The sequence below is a fragment of the Anopheles gambiae genome, chromosome X, assembly GCF_943734735.2.
Source record: "Anopheles gambiae chromosome X, idAnoGambNW_F1_1, whole genome shotgun sequence".
NCBI classification, from domain to species: Eukaryota; Metazoa; Arthropoda; class Insecta; order Diptera; family Culicidae; genus Anopheles; species Anopheles gambiae.
The window spans coordinates 1,784,230-1,804,192 of NC_064600.1; the positions used below are offsets into that span (position 1 = coordinate 1,784,230).

At 50.8% G+C, this 19,963-nt stretch overlaps 3 protein-coding genes across 3 annotated transcripts; 1 reads left to right on the forward strand and 2 right to left on the reverse strand.

Moving 5' to 3' along the window:
* Positions 1–1,459: 1,459 nt before the first annotated feature.
* Positions 1,460–4,449, reverse strand: LOC1272165 (uncharacterized). Its single transcript, XM_311044.4, has 4 exons — positions 3,784–4,449; positions 3,291–3,711; positions 2,916–3,217; positions 1,460–2,832 (listed from the first exon to the last, which is right to left on the reverse strand). The coding sequence occupies exons 1-4, from the start codon at positions 4,061–4,063 to the stop codon at positions 1,622–1,624; spliced, it is 2,214 nt and encodes a 737-aa protein (XP_311044.4). The 5' UTR covers positions 4,064–4,449; the 3' UTR covers positions 1,460–1,621.
* Positions 4,450–6,001: 1,552 nt separating this feature from the next.
* On the forward strand, positions 6,002–17,967 carry LOC1272163 (ubiquinone biosynthesis monooxygenase COQ6, mitochondrial). The gene is made up of 6 exons (XM_061646070.1): positions 6,002–6,280; positions 6,369–6,799; positions 16,603–16,884; positions 16,960–17,153; positions 17,227–17,509; positions 17,591–17,967. The coding sequence occupies exons 1-6, from the start codon at positions 6,073–6,075 to the stop codon at positions 17,618–17,620; spliced, it is 1,428 nt and encodes a 475-aa protein (XP_061502054.1). The 5' UTR covers positions 6,002–6,072; the 3' UTR covers positions 17,621–17,967.
* On the reverse strand, positions 7,605–16,528 carry LOC1272164 (transient receptor potential channel pyrexia). The gene is made up of 7 exons (XM_061646032.1): positions 14,913–16,528; positions 12,021–12,146; positions 11,384–11,937; positions 10,093–11,299; positions 8,668–8,812; positions 8,094–8,587; positions 7,605–8,014 (listed from the first exon to the last, which is right to left on the reverse strand). Exons 2-7 carry the CDS (start codon positions 12,045–12,047, stop codon positions 7,634–7,636), a joined length of 2,808 nt encoding a protein of 935 aa, XP_061502016.1. The 5' UTR covers positions 12,048–12,146; positions 14,913–16,528; the 3' UTR covers positions 7,605–7,633.
* Positions 17,968–19,963: the final 1,996 nt, after the last annotated feature.

Consider the following 19,963-nt stretch of genomic DNA (forward strand, 5'->3'; position numbering starts at 1 on the left):
AAGGTATTAGATGGTGGCGTTCCGTCTGTCTGTCGAGTGTGTGGAGTTGTTTAAAATTGTGTAACGGTCAGAAGACGATTGGATGTTTTTTGAGAACAAGAGAGAGAGAGATACAGTAACAGAGAGAAGTCAACGATGTGCGCCGAGAGAGATCGAATTTTGAGAATTACGTTTTCTGCGCAGTATAGAGAGCAACGTAGATCAAGCATCGGGGTCCAACATCCAACCCAGACTGGAAGTAATTGCGCATCTTGAAGGCTCCAAACACGTGGATGGTAATTTTTAAAAGAAGTTTGAGCGTATTCAGAAAATAAATATAGAACACATGTATTACTTTCTCAAATAATACTAAAAAAGGAAAAAATTCAGGACACATATAAGCTTGGGATCAGTTTCAGGAATGGCATGGGATCGGTATTAGTTTCAAGAATGGTGTGGGTTCAGAATATGTTTCAGGAATGCTGTGGATTTAGAATAAATTCCTGGATTTAGACAGAATAAATTTAGAATGATCAGTTCCAGTACCACGCTATCGATTAAGTATTAATTCCACAAGAGTATGGGTTTCTGAAAGTTTCCAGCTACGTTATGTACTAGAACCAATTGAAGGAAGGCTACGGGTTAAGCATCAGTTTAAGGACCCGTATGGGTTTGGGATTAGTTCCAACGGTAGAAAACCGGGATCAATTTCTGGACCGGTATAAGTTAAGGATCAGTTACAGGCCTGGAATGGTTCTGAGATATGCTCCAGAATCGGAATGGGTTGAAGATCCGTTTTAGGAATGGCATTGGTTCCTAAAACACAACTAGTTTCAGACCAGGTACGGGTTCAATATCAATTCCAACTCTGGAATGGACCATGGAAACATGGACAGGATTCAGGATCAGCTCTATGACCAAGTTGACCAAGTGGTATGAGGTAAGAATAAGTTCCAGGATTGATCGATCGAGGAATCTGGATCATCTTAGGTCCAGTAGCGCAGTGGTCTCAGAAATGTTGAAAGGTATGGGTTTCGGATCAGTTTTAGTTCCAAAAACAAATGTGGGTGTATTCTACTCGGATCATCTCCGAATGCTGTCATTCGTCATAACTGCTCTGTCCACGCTAGCAAGCTTCAACAGGTTCATCTGGAAACCAGCAATTAAATGGATGCGAGGGTTGATCGAAGATTTGATGCGACTGAGGACGATTTCTACGAGCCTGGATAGCATGCGCTGAAGCTATAAAAAATCGGCTATAAAAAATAGGACTTCATACTGAAGTAGAGCCATATAGACTCAAGGTTTTCTACATAACTGACCATTGGAGTATCCAATGAAGATCTTCAAGTGATTAGTTTGGATCGATTCCGGTTTCCATCAAACGGAGGATGTTGAGAATGTCCTTGTTCAAATGCCAATGCATTTTGCCTTTTTTCATCGTTTTTTTGCGAACGACAAATAACTGTTCCCTAACGAGTTGCAGTTGAAAAAAGTTTAAAATAGTTTTATTATATTGGAATCCGTTCCAAGTGTGAAATAATGCACGAATGATATATAATACGTAAAATCTTAAATCAAATATCTCATGTTCTGCATAACGCAAATAAGTAATGCTTGAAATTCGTACGAACGCCTTCTACTAAACCGCTTCATTGCACGCCAGGTAGGTACCGGGCACAGGCACAAATATGTATTCATTGCTGAATTCGGTTTGCACCGCCGCAACCTTGCACAACAGCATGCTGGTGGGAAAAGCGCGCAGCACATGCTGCTCCAAGCTGCTCATGACGGCAGAGTAAATGTGCACTTCGGTCGAACAAAACGGATCGGAGAACGCCGGCACCTGTCTGGTGAAGGTGTACCCATGGACAACCAGACCAAAGTCCTCGAAGTTGGTGGCCCCTTCGTACATCACCACCGCGCCAGTGTTGGTCAAGGCAAACTGGTCGCGGAAGTTCCGACGCAGCTGGAACCCGCGCCGAATGGTCGCGATCGTGTCGAGGCCGACCGTCCGCACCGACGGCACATCCTCGTCGGTCGTATCCCAGCGCCGGTTCAGCTCGACCTGCTGCAGCTCCAGCAGCCGTTGGACCGTCTGCGACAGACTGTACCCGGCGGAGTGCATCAACCGTCTAGCGTCGCGCTGTCGGGGCACGAACGGGTAGGCCGAGATGGTGTGCAGCTCGCCGAACCGGCACGTCTCCTCGTACATGTGCAGCAGATGGTGCACGTTCAGGTTGACCAGCCGCGGGCTGTACACGGTCGCGTAGTCGGCCACGAAGTTGTCCAGCAGTGCGGCCGCCATCTGCCACCTCGCTTTGTAGTACGAGGACGACAGCATCGTTACCGCCACAAACAGCAGCATAAAATGGCTGTACACTGCATCGGGCATGCGGCCGCGCAGCACGGCAAACCCGGCAAACTGCAGAAACGCCAGATGCTCCTCTGCCGTCCACACCGCCACGCAGCGCAGGTCGCGCAGCGTTCGTTCGTACCCGGTGGGCAGCTGCAGCCGCTCGAGATGGCCCGAGATTGCCCGCTTTTGCGACGGCAGCAGCTTACAGTCGATGTCTTGGTAACCGTTGACCCACAACTGCAACAGTTGGGCCAGCACGCCCAGCTCCGTCAGCTGCCGGCGTTCGGTCACCACGATGTCCAGGACGAGGTCGCAGTTTTTCAGATCGCGCAGCGGCGTCCACTTGCTCACATGCCCCGGGTAGTGCTTGCCACGAAACAGCTTGTCCGTGCGTGGTTCGCACGCCGTCTCTTGCGTGTAGTACACCAGCTTACCGTCCGTTTCCGGCACGGTGGTGCACTTGTGGCAGCAGTGGATCTCGTTGTCACCGACACCTGAAAAGAGCAAAAGAAGCACAGTGCACCATTAGGTACGTGCTTGCGCATTGTACCTCCAAACGCCAGTTGCTCCAACCTACCCTTGATAAAGGCACGGGCCGGTGTGTTAGCAATAATTGCCCGCAGATATACCCAGTACGTCTGGCCGCCTATGGTAAGGCCCTGCCTCTGCAGCTTGTTCAGCTCGTCCACGAACTGGTGCAGATATTCCTTGGCGCTGCCCGGCGCGGTGGCGCCACTGTAAAGCGAAACCGTCATCACGGGCGTGCCGGGCACGTTGTGCACCTTCATGTGCATCGTCCAGAAGTGGGTGCCATCGCGCAGTCGCTGACCGTTTACGCAAAAGTCCAGGATGAGACCATCTTCGTTCGGCTGGACCAAGCTGCAACAGGCAAACAAACGACGTGTACGCAGTGCAGGAGGGGCCAACAAACTGTGGCGCTCGGTGTGCTTACCAATAGTGCGCTTGCAGGCTTTTGGCGATGCTCTGGTACCACATGCGGCCTCCACTGATGGACACGATCTTGGACCGGACGAAAGGCGACACCATCGTGGCACCGAACGACCGTGCATTGCGCGGCAATGCGAGCTGCGGAGCACACTGCCGTAAGTGACCCAGCAGGCGGTCTACCGTGCGATCGGGCACGCCATTTTCCACCACCCACAGCCGTAAGCCATCTTCGAGCGAAGCGTCACCGTACGGGCGATCGGTCTCGGACGCCTCGGACGGCCCCGCATCATCATCCGGCTCGCTGTCCCGCTCCACACTGCTGTACGGTGCGACCCACTCCTCTTCCTCCTCTTCCACCGCTTCTCCTGCTGCTTCCTGCTGCTCTTCCATCGCATCCTCGTTCTCAGCCGGCTGGAGAAGGTTGGCTACAAAATGAAAACAGCATGCTTTACGGAACGGCGCATTGGCGGCGTTATCCCCCCCACTAAACCCATTACCTGCCGCTTCCATTTGCTCCGGTTCTGGAGCGATCTCGGGTGGGAAGGGGCGGCGCGGTGCTCGTACCCTGCCACGGTGGGGTGTACAATTATACAATTTACGAATACGCCGCTCGTAAGCTTGCGATCCACGGATATACACCAGCCCATTTCGCTTGACGGGTTCTTTCATCTGTCGAATATATGCCTCCAAACGTTCCCTCACTCTCGCTACCGATCTCGCTAACGCACTGGCTTGATCTGGCCTTAGCATCCCCAGGAACGTTTCGTTGTCGCCCATTTTCGAATGTTTACAGTTTTATGATGCACTTTCAACTGCTCGCACAGGATCGACGGGCGAGTATGGGCACACGAAACGGCAGGTGACACCGGATGCATCCGTCTGACAGATTGGGCTACCAGCAAATAACCAGCAAATAGAAGAGCCAGCAAATATGGAGGCTTTTAAATTTTGAACGCGTAGTCCGCTATCAACGCAATATTCTGATTTAAAAAAAATGACTTTATTTTTAGTTTCCTTTATTTTTAGTTTTTTTTTTCTATGTGAGTGCGTTCAAAGCTGATGCCATTTCTTAAATGGAAAAAAAACCGCAAACACTTTCTATGTTTTGCGCATTGTTTACACCGAAATGCATCTTATGACAGTGACAGCTTGTTTACACCTGCAAAACCTGCAAAATTGTATGGAGTTATTAGTTCGATCGAAACTATTTTGCTGATTTGATGTTGCCGCTTGTGATTTTATTTGAATCGTCGTACGATTAACATCAAATACAGGGTTTCCCACGATTTATTGGTTGGTTCCCACGATTTATTGGTGCGTTCCCACGATTTTTTGGTCATTTCCCATAATTTTTTGGTAGCAACCCACGATTTATTGGTCGGTTCCCAAATATTATTGGTCGGTTCCCAAATATTATTGGTCGTTTCCCAAATATTATTGGTCGGTATTATATTATATTATATTTGGGAACCGACCAATAATATTTGGGAAACGACCAATAATATTTGGGAACCGACCAATAATATTTGGGAACCGACCTATAAATCGTGGGTTGCTACCAAAAAATTATGGGAAATGACCAAAAAATCGTGGGAACGCACCAATAAATCGTGGGAACCAACCAATAAATCGTGGGAAACCCTGTAAGTCAAACGATTACCCTTATCTAGAAACAACAACATCACATAAAAATACCTCAAAAAGGTAGAAAATTAAGAAAACTCATTTCTTGCCGCATGCGGCGAATCACTCACCGAGTCCACTCCGATCCGACTGTGATAATTTTGGAACCGACTCCGGAAGGTAGGTCCGCCCAGCAATATCCGGAGTCGTCCGGAGTCGTTCGAAGTCGTTGGGAGTCGGAGTCATCCCGAGTCGTTCGTAATCGTTCGGAGTCGTCCGGGATCGGTCGAAGGCCTGTAGATGCAGTGCATGCGCAAAGTAAAAGTCAAAAACACAACGAAATGAAATGCCTGATCACAAGCACATTGCACCGCACGGCTCCTGTTGACTCCGACCGGCTCCGATTCCGCTCTACCCTGGACGACTTCGAATACCTCTGATTCCGGTCGACTCTGGACGACTCCGATCGGCTCTGGACGACTCCGAATAACTCTGATTCCAGTTGACTCTGCTCTACTCCGGACGACTCCGCTCTACTCTGGACGACATCGAATACCTCTGATTCCGGTCGACTCTGGACGACTCCGATCGGCTCTGGACGACTCCGAATAACTCTGATTCCAGTTGACTCTGCTCTACTCCGGACGACTCCGCTCTACTCTGGACGACATCGAATACCTCTGATTCCGGTCGACTCTGGACGACTCCGATCGGCTCTGGACGACTCCGGATAACTCTGATTCCAGTTGACTCTGCTCTACTCCGGACGACTCCGCTCTACTCTGGACGACATCGAATACCTCTGATTCCGGTCGACTCTGGACGACTCTGGACGACTCCGAATCCAAACGACTCCGGATGACTCCTAATCTGAACGACTCCGGGCGACTCGGAACGACAGCGGGTGGAACTAGTTGTTCGCATTTTTCCGGAGTCGGAATCGGACTAGTAATGGCCGGAGTTGGATCGGAGTCGTGTGTGCGCTCCAAAGAGCACATCACTAGTACAGACTGTAAATTCGGTGTTATGTGCACGCTACACTGCCGATCTGGCTTATCGTGCTGTCAGTTGGTGCTATAAAACCCCCGAGAGCTGTCAAACGCCTCCCGATCTGTCAGCGCGCTGCAGCCTTTTGTTTTGTTATTGTGCAGTTCGAAACGAAAATGAACCGGCTGTTCTGTACAACTCTGGTGAAATACTCTCCCCGCAATGCGATTCTACCGAGCCGGGCCGTCCAGTGGCCTCGCACCCTGGCGACAACGGCCAGCAACCGGCATGCAAATACGGAATCGACCACCTCGGAAGCCCAGCACTACGACATCATCATCGTCGGCGGTGGGATGGTCGGCACTGCATTAGCCTGTGCATTGGGTAAGCTAGGCAAAACGGGCGGAAAAGAACCATCAAAACCACGCTAACCACCCATTCGATGGGGGGGGGGGATGGATGTCTCCCGCAGGCAAAAACTCCCGGCTGCAGAACAAAAACATCCTGCTGCTGGAGGCAGCGGCCGGGTTTAAGCAACCCTCCACCGAGCAGTACAGCAACCGGGTGTCGGCGATCAGCAAGGGCACCTACCGGCTGATGCGGACGATTGGCGCGTGGGAGGAGATCGAGCGCACCCGGGTCAAGCCGGTGCTGAAGATGCAGGTGTGGGACGCCTGCTCGGACGCGCTGATCACGTTCAACTATGACGACTTTGCCGAAAACATCTCCTGGATCGTGGAGAACGATGTGCTGCTGGCCAGCATCTACCGCCAGCTGGAGGGCGTCCCGAACGTGCGCGTGCGCTACTCCTCGAAGCTAGCCAGCTGCGAGCTGATACGGGACGGAGCGGACCGCAGCACCGTACGGCTGGCCGACGGCGAAACGCTCAAATGCGACCTGCTGGTAAGTGACACATACCACTTACACCGTCATGTATTTGTGCATTTGTTATCCCGCTTATCCCTTTATAAAATGAAAAAGACATCGCAAGACCGGAGGTTCCAGAGAAGCCCACAAAAAAATCTGACAAGCAGGACGATCTTCCGCACAGATAGGACTTAAACCATGACAGTAACCGACCTCCGATGCCGAGTCTTTCGAGTTTGGCAATCAGAAGGTCAAGCGGTAAACTGTCGAAGGCAGCCTTAAAGTCCGTGTTCACGACATCAGTTTGGCGTCCATATATCGTATTTGAGAGAACAGAGGAACCAAGACAAAAATATTGATGTATATTGATATCATCCCACGTCCGTCAGGACAAAAACTGCGGGGTTTTTGTAGACGACGGGTTGAAGTTTCACGTTCACATAAACTGGCTCACTAAAGTGCCAAAGAAGTGTGGGTCTGCGGTTATTCTTCATTTGCTATTCAGTAGAGCAGCGGATTGTGTGCTAGACCATGATGTTCCTATTTTTAAACTGTTTAAAGCCCTGTTGCCATGATATCCGGACGAAGGCAGAAGTCATCATGATCATAATGTTGATGATAAGCTTTTCGTTAGCTTTTTTAGTTCAACCTGGGAGTTCACAGCGAGATTCAATCATTGGTGATTGTCAGTGGCCATTTCCAGATACATTGAATTATCCTGCTTTGGAAGATAGCACCCTGGAACTACCCGTAGGTACCAATGGCCTGACCAGTGGTGCTTGGCCCTACCAGCATCCAGTTATAGCTCTTACCTAAACCCTTATCTTACTGAGTAACATACGCTTATTTCGCACTGCATGCTGTAGTGCCCTAAGGCTTTTTTATTCTACCCTTAAGAATGTCCAGGTCCTTGCCCAGCTCGTCCAACCGCTTCAGGATGGCTTTCTGGTTGTCCTCGAGCGTTTTGAGCGCCCCGGCGTTAGTGTTAGAAATGCGCGCCCCCGGCATGACCGGCGGCATCGTGTCGGGCCGCATCCCACCGTGCGGGTGCTCCGAGATGGTGCGCTTTTTGTTGACCGTTTTGAAGTGCTTCCGGCGCAGCGTGACGGCCCCATCGTCGTCCGCATCGTCCAGCAGGAACCGGTTGAACGTCTGCATGTTTCGGTAGGTGCGCCGGCGCTTGATCGATTGGTTGCGTTCGCGCCGCTCCGCCACCAGCTTGTAGATCGAGGTGATGAGCTCCCGCGGAATCTGAGTGCGGAATGGGGAGAGAAGAGAGAGGGGTTAAATTTGTTCCGCGCTACATTCGCACTGCCAGCACTATTCGTACCCGCTTCTCGCGCGGATCGTTCGGCTTGACGCGAAAGTGTAACCGGCAGCGGGACGTCTTCAGCAGCGCGATCTTCTGAAAGATGGCCCAGATGCGGATCGGCGCTTTGCGCAGCAGGCGCGAAAACATGAGACTCTCCAGCCGGGAAATCAGCTCCGCCTGGCGGGACAGCCGGTCGAGCCCGGCCGACTGCTGCAGCCCCTGGATGTCGCTGACGGCCAGACCGACCAGCAGATTGGTCAGGATGACCGTCACCAGCAGGACGAACGCGAGAAACATGCCGTGCGCGGTGGCAGGGTACTCGATCTTCAGATTCTCCCCGTAGAAGATGTCCTCGAACTCGAGCTCGCCCGCCATCATGACGATCGTTTTCAGCAGCGAGCGCGGTATCTCCTTGAACGCGATGTAGTTCGGGAACAGCACGCAGAAGCTGAGCCCGAACGCGACCAGCAGGCAGCAGTAGGCCATCAGAAATTTGGAAAAGTTTACCGCCACTGCAAAAAAAGAGACACGTTTATAAGACGGTAGTTCGATTCTTGGGCGCTCGAAGCTCGAACGGCGACCACACGCTTACCGGTGGTAAACATCTGCACGTACAGGCCGAATATGGGAAACCGGCCCACCAACATCATCAGCTCGAGCCAGGCCAGAAAGATGACGACGGCCGCCACATGGTGCTGCCAGTTCATGATGGCGTTCGATTCGTTCAGTGTGTTGTGCTAGGAGGATGCGTAAGGTAAAGAGAAACAATTGTATTAAAGGTACTTGAAGACGGTTAAACAACTTTTAAACAGATACTTTAGTCAGAAGGATAATGAAAAATGTCAGTAAAGGCCGCCCCACAGGCAAAACTCAGAGCAAAGTCAAGGTTTCAATGACACAGATTAGTGAAGAATCAATACAAGAGCTCAACACCAATTAACAAACGTTTATGCAAATGTGGAAGATTACCATTGCCATACTCAGTGCTGCAAAATGTCATGAGCGTCACGAGATATTCACCAACGAAAACAATGAACATATCCGTGGTAGCTTGATGCTCATTGCTGATACTCAATGAAAGTGCGTTATCACATGCCAAACAGCCCACGTACACAACTGAGATGATCAGAGGTGAGACTCAAACAGTTGGTGGATCAATCACATGCTTGGTGACAATTTATTAAGCATCCAACTCTTGGTCACTCACTTGGTCACGCTTGGGACCACACGTCCAGCATATTCCAAGAACGTCGTGATGATCACTGACAGAAAATGTCACGACCAAGTGACTGACAAAGAGTTGCTTGCACACAATGTCACCAATCACGTGATGATCGCACCAACTGAGTCTCACCTCTGATCATCACAGTAGAGCTCGCGACGCTGACATGATCAGCCGGAATTTGTAATGACTATGTCAGTGACATTTTGCAGAACTGATCACAGTAAAGAATAAGCTCATGACATAGTGACTGCCCAAGCGTTGATCGCAGAAATGTCACGAAGCATGGGTTGGTCACACCACTCTTTTTTGAGTATCACATCTGATTATTACAATTGAGTACGTGACGCTGACATGGATTTTGTTTCCGTCAGATTCTTTTATGACACTGACAGTGACATTTTGCAGTACTGGTCCGAAGTAGTTTAGAGTCATCCGGGGTCGTTTGAAGTCGCTAGGATTCTTTCGTAGTCGGAGTCGTCCGAAGTCGTCCGGAATCGTCCAGAATCGCCCGGCATCTATTGGAGTCGACCGTAATAGGCCTCCAAAACAATGGCCTGTATACAAAGTGCACTCGCAAAGTGAAAGCAAAAAAAAAACACAATCAAATGCCTGATCACAAGCATATTGTACCGGGTACCTCCGATTCCGGTCGACTCTTTTCGACTCTGAACGTGTCCGAATGACTCCGACTAACAACAGCCACTTATTGGAATCATACTCGACACTAAGTTGAGATTTGAGCGACAAATGAAAGAGATGATGTAATCATCATGACCATTCACCAGTACTCACCGTGCAGAGAAAAATGCCGATCACGATGCTCCACTGCAGCCAGTTCTCCCAGTACCGGACGTAGCTGACGAAGCCGTGCATCATCTGGAAGATCTCCTTCGTCAGCAGCACCAGGTTGAACAGGATGATGACGTACCCGACCGCCGGTATGTAGGCGGGCAGCGGGCACGGCTCCGCCCGGCAGTCGCGCACGTACACCCCGAGCACGTACGCGGTAAACAGCAGCACAAACAGCCCGTGGTAGAACAGGCTGAAGATGAAAAACTTCCGTATCCGGCGCCACTTGAGCAGCAGGAACGTTTCGCAGAGCGGATGCTTCAGGATGCGCTTCTGGCCCACCTCGATGAACGCGAGCAGCAGCTCCGTCTCGCCGCGGTCGTTGTTCGGCACCAGCAGCCGAAAGTCCAGCCGTATCTCGCAGTCCACGTCGCCGATCTCGTGTATGCTGTTCACGCTGATGGCCGCGTCGAGCTTGTCCACGTAGCGCGGTATTATCTCCGGCGTGCGGCGTATGATGAACGACAGCGCCGATACGCCACCGTTCGTGCGTGCCGTTATGTCCGCACCGTACTCGATCAGCATGTACACGCACGTGCTGAACTCGTTCAGTGCGGCAATGTGCAGCGGCGTGTAGCCGAAGTTGTCCGCCCGGTTCACGTCCACCTTCGCCTTCAGCAGGCTGAGCGTGCAGTCCCAAAACCGGGACTCCTTCACGATCGAGGCGTGCAGGGCGGTGCGGCCGTCCCGGTAGACCGCGTGCACGTCGGCCCGCTGGGCGATCAGGTACGTGACGGTTTCGTGGCACTGGGACAGGCAGGCCAGGTGCAGGGGCGTCTGCTGGTCCCGGTTGCGGGCGTCGATGTTGGCGCCCGCCGCCACCAGCAGCCGCACGCAGTCGAGATAGTTCTCCGAGGCGGCCAGATGCAGGGCGGTGATCTTCTTCTGCCCGTACTGGGAGCGGGCGTCGGCCCCGTGCGCCAGCAGCAGCTCCATGCACTCGCCGTACCCGAGGGCGGCGGCCACGTGCAGCGGCGTCTGCGTGTAGACCTGCGGCGTGTTCGGGTTGGCACCGTGCGCGAGCAGATACTCGACGCAGCGCTTGCTGTTGCGCATGACCGCGTAGTGCAGCGCGGAGTGCTTCTCGATGCCGGCGTTGATGTCCACGCTCTGGGCGAGCAGGAGCGTTACGCACTCGAGGCTGCCGCAGCTGTCAAACAACAGCAAAAGAAGCGATAAACAATTCATGCGAAAATGCACCCACACACACACACACACACACACACACATTTACCTGGCCGCACAGTGCAGCGGTGTGGCGGTTTTCTCCCGATCCCAGCACTGTGCCTTGGCGCCGTGCTGCAGCAGCACCTCCGTCGCCTTGTAGTCGCCGATGTAGCAGGCCAGATGGAGCGCGGTCCGGCCGGCCGCATCGCACACGCCCGCACTGACGCCGTCGAGCGCCAGCAGCTTGCGCAGCAGGTCGTGCTTGCTGTACCACACCGCCAGCAGTACGACCGTGTCGCGCTGGTCGGGGCCCGTGTCCTGCAGAATGTCGCCGGCCGGTACCACACTGCAGCCGAGCAGCTCGGCCACCCGATCACCGCCGGGCAGCTCCTTCAGACCCGCCTCGATGTCGGCGTACGCCCAGATCTCTTCCTGCCCTTCGCGCCCGCTGCCAAAATCGTGCGGCTGGTTCGGGGACGAAATCTCGACGCCACCGACGTCGCTCTCGCTCGAGATGCTCAGCCGGAAGCGGCCGGCACTGTCCGTCGGCTCGCTGCCCTCGTCCGCCTGCTCCTCCTGGTAGTACATCCGGTACTCATCCTCCCAGCGCATCTCATTTTCCTGCGGCAAACACAACAAAAAAAAAAAAAAAGCAGACGGATGTGAGCCAAATCAGCCAGGCGTAGAACGGTCAGGCGACGTACTATGATTGAAAAGCGCACCGTATCCATGCCGTGTGCCCCGGCGGGCACATTGACCAGCGCAGCGTCCGTGTGGAGTGCTCTCTGGTTCGGTGTGCCGCGCGTACCATCCGCAAACGCTTTGCCGGGCTAGAACGAGCAGCAAAAGATCGCGTGAAAGATACAATGTAGCGAAGAGCGCTCGGCTCGCCGGGGAAGATGGGAATGCTATCAAGGTTAATTAAGCCAAGTCAGTATCGATAAAAGACGATGCGAAGGGTCCGTCGTGTCCGGCGCGCCTGGAAGGTGTGCTTAGGTAGCATCACGAACAACGTTCGAAGGTGTTTTCGGTGTTAATCCTGTTGGCCGCCACACCACACGCCGGCATTAAGTAAACAACTCCCGGCCGGCAACCCCCGGGGTGGAATGGAAAGCATAAAAATAAGTGAGCGGAAATGGGCTGCCAAAGCGCGGGCACGCGTGTGGAGCGTGCGCGGTGAGTAGGACCGGATGGGGGTACGGTATTGAAGCAAACGTGGCCCCAAAATTAAGCAAAACACACACACAAAAAAAAAACAAGCAGCAACATCGTTTCGAAGGCGAGTGGTTTTTCTTGCCCGTGTCTTCCCGCCACTCCAAACCGTTCTCGAAAAGGCAGGGGGTTTTCGGTTGAAATCGTTGAAATTGGGTTATACTTTGTTTGAATTTTCGCAAATTTTGCACAGATTTTCGTCGATCCTGTTTGGGATGTATACATTTTTTAGAGCAGATTTGAAATCAAGATCTCGAACGGGTAAAATTGAGCATTTCTTGAATTTTGATTATCGCTCAGGTAAATGAGAAAAAGCTTCTTACTCTAGTAGGAATGTTAGTAGATGAGTCTAGTAGGAAATGTTTAACAGTAAAACAACAAACTTTTCCTAGTGAGAAAACGATAATAGATCATGTTGAAAACGATCTAATGGGGAAATATTAAAGAAAACACTAAATCAATCGATCAGTTTTTAAAGCAAATTTACCAATTATTTCACTTTTCATACTTTATAGGGAAAAGTCTCCCCCGTATAACGAGTTTTTCGTACTGGAACGAATGAAACTCGTTATGCGGGGCTCCATTTCGGTGAGATGTTGCATCAAGGGTGTGGTCTGTTATTTACTTTAGCTACTTAATCAATCGTTTAACAGTATTCATGCAAAATATTTTTTATTCCAAAGCTGTGGGAAAACCCTGCAACCGGACTGGCGCAGGAGCTGATCGTCAGGCCACGCGTCAGCTTGCACGCATTCGCCGGCGCAACCGGCACAACGCTTCGGTGGAAATCCATGGGCCCCGCTGGTCCCTTGCTTTGGGACCGTTTCAGTGGCCTGGGACCACTTCCCTCTCGGGGGGGAGAGGAATTGTTTCGCGCGCGAATGTTTATGTAAACGCTGCCACCAAACATCAACGTCGCAGCTCTCCCGCCCCCCCCCCTTACATGGTCTGGCGGTGGATGCGGATTTTGGAGTGGGCCTATCCCCACACTTTGACCACTGGCACACTAGAACAACAACAAAAAGCGCAGCACACAGCCACGCTGCAATGCAGCCGAAACGAACAAAAAATCGATCTAATGGGACCCCGCGCTGGCAGTGGCTGCATGTTGATCCCTCGTGTAACAGTGTGTTAGGTTCCTTGAAACACAATATATGGTCACTCCTCCCCTTCTTGCCGGGGGAGGGAGAGCGGCAAGATCGCTGCGAGCGGAGACCGGGGGGGCGAACTATATCCATTCAACACGGCCCCACAAGGGAGCCGAGATTAGCGTGGGTAGAGCGTTATTTAAGCAGGCAACGAATGATTTGTTTAGTGTATCACACGCTCCTAGCCAATTTCACCGCAGGTTCGCCGACACTTGGAGTTTGGCCATAATCTTGGATCCACTGCCAAGGTACTTGAGCGACCTGGACGATGGACCCGGGGATGGGACACGGGCAACGAGAACGGATACCTACTCAATCTAAAATGGGTTTAATTTGCAAGAAAACGAACAACAACATCATCCAACGCCAACTGATGTCTTGCTGACGATCTCATTACCGTCTGGATCTAATCAATGCTTCCCCATCGGATACGCCCAAGTACGTCGAACAACAACAACAAAAAAAAACACAAAAAATCCACAAAAGAAAAAAAATCACTACTCTCTTGAGTGGCGTATTCTACCAGGCGGCACACTTGCCCTACACGGCAACCCACCAGGCAAGAACCCGAGCGGGGGAGGGAGAAGATCTACTGGCTGCGGTGGTTGGAATTTGTAAACAAAATATTCAGCTTTTCGGCATCCGGCTAAATGAGGTTTTGAGTGCGTGTGCCGCGCCCCTCCGTTCGCAGGGACGTGTGCTACCGGGCGTATGGGCGCGAGGTGCTGAATTCTGATGCAATTTTAATTAGCAATATTTATGGTGTCCGATAATGGTCCCACGGTATTCATAAATCTTGTAACCGATACCGTTCGTTCGTGATGGTTGTTGCAAAACGGTTGTTTTAAGAGAAGAAATGTGTAAACCTCTTTTTTTTCTGGAGCGAGTGTCTGGAAAGAGATCCGCAATCTACCCCGTCGGAACGTTGTGTGAATCACGGTTGCAAGTGTGCGGCTTTTTTTCCCCCCTTTTCGTATATCTTTTACCATCATCTCTCAAGCGTTTGATGGCGCACTGTTCTGGAATTCATTGGGACCTTGTCACATGTCGTGGCAGATGTCAGTGGCAGGCTTTTACTGGTTTGAATTGTTTGAGCGTTTGATGACGTGCGGCGTCGGGATTTGCGCTCTTTCGGGTAGCGGGAAGATATTTCCTGGAGCTCCACAAAAAACAAAACTGAGGTTGATTGAAGCGAACCCGTGCCAGAAATGTTTGAAGCTTATGTTGAAGCCTCACCTGATGTCACACGCTGTCAACGTCGCAAAGTGTTGTGTCTGTTAGCCGCGCGGGGGGTTGATCTGGCTGATAAACCCGGCGCACAGCGGTGCACAAAGGGGCTGCCACACGGTTAACCTATATATGCACGACACGAAGTTGCCTGTGTAGCCGCTCCAGGTGCACTGTTAAAACAATTGCAACAACAACAACAACAACAAAAACAATAACAACACAAACTACAACAAAAAGATTGGAAAGCTGATGCCTCTCTTCTGAACCGTTGGAACACCACGCGCCGACTGAACGTCAGCTTGGACGCCGGTGAAACCCAACCGACACCCAAGGACGACCGCCGATCCTACCTTCCCTTCTACCCAGCATTGCCGGCGCTTTCCTTCGTCCCCCCTGGCGTCTCCGGGTTTCTCCACCTTCCGAGAACAGCGACGATCGAGCGTTTTCCCCGCGCCGGTTTTCTAAGCCCCGGTGGGATTGAAATGGTGAGAAAAATCCATGTTGCACGAACCACGGAGAACAGCACGGTGCGAGAGATGCAGAGAGATAAAGAGAGAGAGACTGAAAGAGAGCAGCAAACGTAAGATCACAGCCGCGCGAACCGGATGGGCGGAAAACTGCGTGTTGCATTCGATCGCGGGATAAAGGGGGGGGAGGTGGGGGGCGGGCGCCGGCTGACTGCGCAAAACACACATCTCATTTCTTCGGCGCGAATCTCAGCAAGGTGCGAACAAGCATGCCAGGGACAGGCGTGTGTGTGTGTGTGTGTGTGCACAGGCGGCATGTTCTTTTTTTGTGTTGTTGCGTCCACCCTCACGAACATCCCCTAGAGTGGTTTGAGGGGGGAAGTGATGGGTCGGAAAATAAGCACCAAATGGAGTGTGTACCCTTGTCCAATTAGAGTGGGAAAGAGCAAGCAAGAGCAACCCCCTCCCCTCTCCTCCGAAATCGTAGTGGAATACACTGAGAGGGAAAATCCAATTCGAAACGGAAAATCTCTGACACCATCGCCGAAGAACATGGCGGAATGGTGAAATTGAGATGGAAACTCGTCGCCCGCCATTAAGGCACAGAGGGGGAGCGTGGTACGAAAGGCCGTTTGCGGCCTAGAGGAAGGATATGATCCTCCACTTGCTTAGAGAGTGAGCGATAGAAAGGTTACGAATGGGGCGCAACATTTGAGCGTGGAGCGTATTCTTCTGCCTCGTGGGGAACGTACTCCAAAACACCAAATGGGAGGAATGGTGGATGAAGAGCGAGATGTGTGTGTGTGTGTATGTATGTGTTAGGCAGTGTTGCTAATTAGCACTCGTCATTTCTTCGCCTCGCCTCGCGAGGATGAGTGATTCGCCGCGAATCCCGGGAACTTAGCGACACCCAGCGGATTCTAACGAGCCTGTGTTGATTGGTTTCGTCGCTGCAGAGTGCCGCGCGCGCGAGAGACAACAAGCGTACATCCGGTACACCTCCCTGGCTTTGGGAGATCTTGTCTGTGGGGGAAGGCAGTCTGCTAGCTGGGGCAAGCGGCAAGAAACATCACATTTGTCAAGCTGTTATAATTAAGACACGTTCCATTCCTCTGTCCGCCGTCGATGACACCGTCGAGATGAGTAATGGTCTCGTTCTCTGTCACATCTGTCTCTTACTCACTCTATCATTCTCTCTCTCTCTCTCTCTCTCTCTCCGTATATTTCAGGTCGGTGCTGACGGTTACAACTCCCTGGTGCGCCGGCAGATGGGCGTCCAAAACTTTGCCCTCGCCTACAACCAGATGGGTGTGGTGGCAACGCTTCGGCTGGCGAACGCGCCAAGCGACAACGTGACCGCCTGGCAGCGCTTCCTGCCGACCGGCCCGATCGCTCTACTGCCCCTCAGCGACGACACCAGCTCGCTCGTGTGGTCCACCGGTGTGGCGGAGGCGAAGCGACTGCTTCAGCTGGACGGCGACTCCTTCATTGCGGCCGTCAATGCCGCCTTCGTAAGTCCTGTCGCACCCGGCACAGATCTGTCAACGCGTTTTCACACACACACTCCTCTCTCCTCTTCCGTACAGCACAAACCGATGCCACGGAACACGCTGGTCGACGATGTGATGAAGGGTGTCCACTCGCTGATCAAACAAACGACCGGACAGCGCCTGGAGGCGGCACCAGTTGTCGAGGCGGAAGTGGCCAGTTCGCGGGCCGCCTTCCCGCTCGGACTCGGCCACACGAGCACCTACGTTGGGCAGGGCGTCTGTCTGATTGGGTAACTGCAGCGAATGCGTCGCACCGGGGCGACAACAAGTTACTGACGACCGTTTTACCCTTCTCATTTGTAGCGACGCAGCGCACCGGGTCCATCCACTGGCCGGGCAGGGCGTTAATCTGGGCTTCGGCGACGTGCAGACGCTGGTGGACGTGCTGGCCGACGCTAACTATGCCGGGCTCGGCATCAGCAACGTCAGCGAGCTGCTCAAGTACGAGCAGCAGCGGCTGAAGCACAACGTGCCCGTCCTGCTCACCACGCACAGCCTGCAGCGGCTTTACACCACCGACTTCGTGCCGACCGTCGCCCTGCGCAGCATCGGGCTAACGCTGACCAACGCGTTGCCACCGGTCAAGGTATTGATTCTGGGTTGAAATATCTTTAAAAAAAAGTGATGCTGATTTTTTCAACTAAATGGGTTTGGTTTTATTTTGCAGAAATTCTTGATGAACTACGCCATGTCCTAGAAGCTGCGCAACTCTGGAAGCGACGGTACCAAAGAGGCAGCTGGAGGATTGTGTAGCTGTGTTTTTTTTTTCTTCTATGTATGCGTTCCACGTATGATCGAAACAAATCGAAATTTATATTGTAGTACTGATTATGAACTGAAATGAACACGAGAGACGTTGATAAGAGCGATTATTAGCGTTTGTATTACTTTATGTAGCTGATAACGTTGTACCGTAGAGTTGTTTGGGTATGAAGGTTGTTTTACTTACCTAACTTCACAGCGTAACTGATAGAACGAATCGCTTTTATTCGTGCAGTTATGCATTAACGAGGTTTCATAAATATAGTCATGTTCGTAAATCAACTTATTCATGGCATTTTTGTCTGACATTTGAAAATATTCTTTGAATGTTTGTTTGTGGAAATTAAAAGCGTTATTGGAGAGTAATTTCTGTATGCAATGTTGATCTCCTGCTCCATCGTTATTTAGTCGTTAATCAAAGAAAATCATTTGTTATTAATAGCATTCGAGTCTAAACATTTGACAAAAAAACTCACTCAGCGTTTGCTCTAAAATTTCAAACATTTATAATACTAAGGTTTAGTTTTCTTCCTAGATGTTGGTTGACTCCGACCCTAAACGTCTCATCACTGCCCAGGACTCTAATCATGGACATTAAGCTGAACAGCTAAAAAAATGATGCTACCAGCAATGCCGGTTTCTCAGTCCAAGGTCAGGGCAATCACTCGTATTTGGTCATAAACTAACCAGAACAGCACAGTAAAAGAGTAGATGAAAAGTGATTTCCATTAGAACCGGGATCACATCAAGATGGGATGGGTAGGACTCCAAAACACACACAAACACACATATATACCCATACCAGTACTCCGAACAGTGCTGTGGATCAAGGGATAAGAGAAAACTACCCTTGCAATCAATAGAAACCAGCAGTAGGTAATAAAAATGCATCCCAACCAGGATAGTGCGCATCAACGACGAACTTTGAGCGCTCTTGATGTGCGCTTTGGATTTTACGAGCTCTTTCCAGCAGGAGTGTGCAAACTTTTCAAGAAGATGGCCAAGGAACTCGTGAGTCGATGGGACAACGCTCTAACAAAAGCTTTTTATATTCTTTTCTTTTACTCGTAAATGTCATGTTTTACTTCTTAATGTCTATGGATGGAGCATGTGCAACGAAAACTCGCTAAAAAAAAAAGAACTTAAATCCATAAGTGTATGAACATCTAAATCCTAGCCAGATGCAATTTCTGATCTTTCTTCAAACAATTGTTCAAAAATTGTGCCAATAACTGGAAAACGACCATATTATTAGTGAAGGTCGTTTATTATTAGTTTACAGACGTTATGATTGTTCTGTACGTACATGAATGACCTAAGGCTACTCAGAAAGATACAGTTTCTGCTATGGTGATACCTAGTACAAGAGAGCATGTTATCTATTGTGTGAATTTGGACGTTGAGTTGGAGCGATTCCTGAACTGGATCAGGTACACATTAGCAATGTGCCGTAGTATTCAGTAGTTCCTATTTTTCAACTTCAGCTTGCAGAGAGCATTTGATAGGGACCTTTTCCAATTTTGTGGATGAGAATAAGCAGGAATACGTCAATGGAAAATCATGAAAAGGTAACAGCGTCAAGATCTGAGTTGCCGTAAGAATTGGAAGTATCCTCTTCAAGCATTGGGAAGTATCTTCTTCAAGCATTGGAAGGGGTAATAGATAATCAACAACTCGCCTTGCACGCTGTGATTTTAACTCTTAATCAGCTATAGAAAAAAAGACAAATGTTGCACGACTTCAAAGCATTGATGCGTACGTGGAGCAGAATTTGTTGGAAGTCACCATCAGTTAAGGTTTTGCCCTGGCTAGTCTGCCAACTGAGCTTGGCAGTTGCCGCCGCGCGTACGAGCCCAGTACGTGATCGCTGACAACTCCATTTCTTGGAAGCAAAATAGGAAGACACCGCCATTCCGCATTGCAAAGCCTGCCAATTGTGTGGTCTCAAAACAGTCTCAAGCGTAAACACAACTTTTCAGCAACGCACGTGAACCTGGACTGGACAGAACCCATTCCACTTGATCTTTACCGTCCAAGACCGTTGGCAAACTTGACCCCACCAAAGTGGTGTTGTAGTGCCACCTTCTAGATGATGTGCCATGGCGGAAAATGGATAAAATAAACATCTTTGTCCTAAACAAAGCGAACAGCCGCCAGAATGATGGTACGTGCGCAGACGACGGAATGCATGGAAGTTGAACGAAAAATATTTTTCAAAAAAAAATAATATCAACACACAAAATAAGTAAAACATGTTATCGAAGTCTTCCTCTACCCC

Coding starts and splice junctions, on each gene's coding strand:
- LOC1272165 (XM_311044.4), bottom strand. CDS start 4,063: ATGGGCGACAACGAAACGTTCCTGGGGATGCTAAGGCCAGATCAAGCC. Junction 3,712..3,783: donor GGAGCAAATGGAAGCGGCAG/GTAATGGGTTTA, acceptor TTCATTTTGTAG/CCAACCTTCTCCAGCCGGCT. Junction 2,833..2,915: donor GGCCCGTGCCTTTATCAAGG/GTAGGTTGGAGC, acceptor TGCTCTTTTCAG/GTGTCGGTGACAACGAGATC.
- LOC1272163 (XM_061646070.1), top strand. CDS start 6,073: ATGAACCGGCTGTTCTGTACAACTCTGGTGAAATACTCTCCCCGCAAT. Junction 16,885..16,959: donor CGGCCGTCAATGCCGCCTTC/GTAAGTCCTGTC, acceptor TCTTCCGTACAG/CACAAACCGATGCCACGGAA. Junction 17,154..17,226: donor CAGGGCGTCTGTCTGATTGG/GTAACTGCAGCG, acceptor TCTCATTTGTAG/CGACGCAGCGCACCGGGTCC.
- LOC1272164 (XM_061646032.1), bottom strand. CDS start 12,047: ATGGATACGGTGCGCTTTTCAATCATA. Junction 11,300..11,383: donor CCGCTGCACTGTGCGGCCAG/GTAAATGTGTGT, acceptor GTTGTTTGACAG/CTGCGGCAGCCTCGAGTGCG. Junction 8,588..8,667: donor CGTGCAGATGTTTACCACCG/GTAAGCGTGTGG, acceptor CTTTTTTTGCAG/TGGCGGTAAACTTTTCCAAA.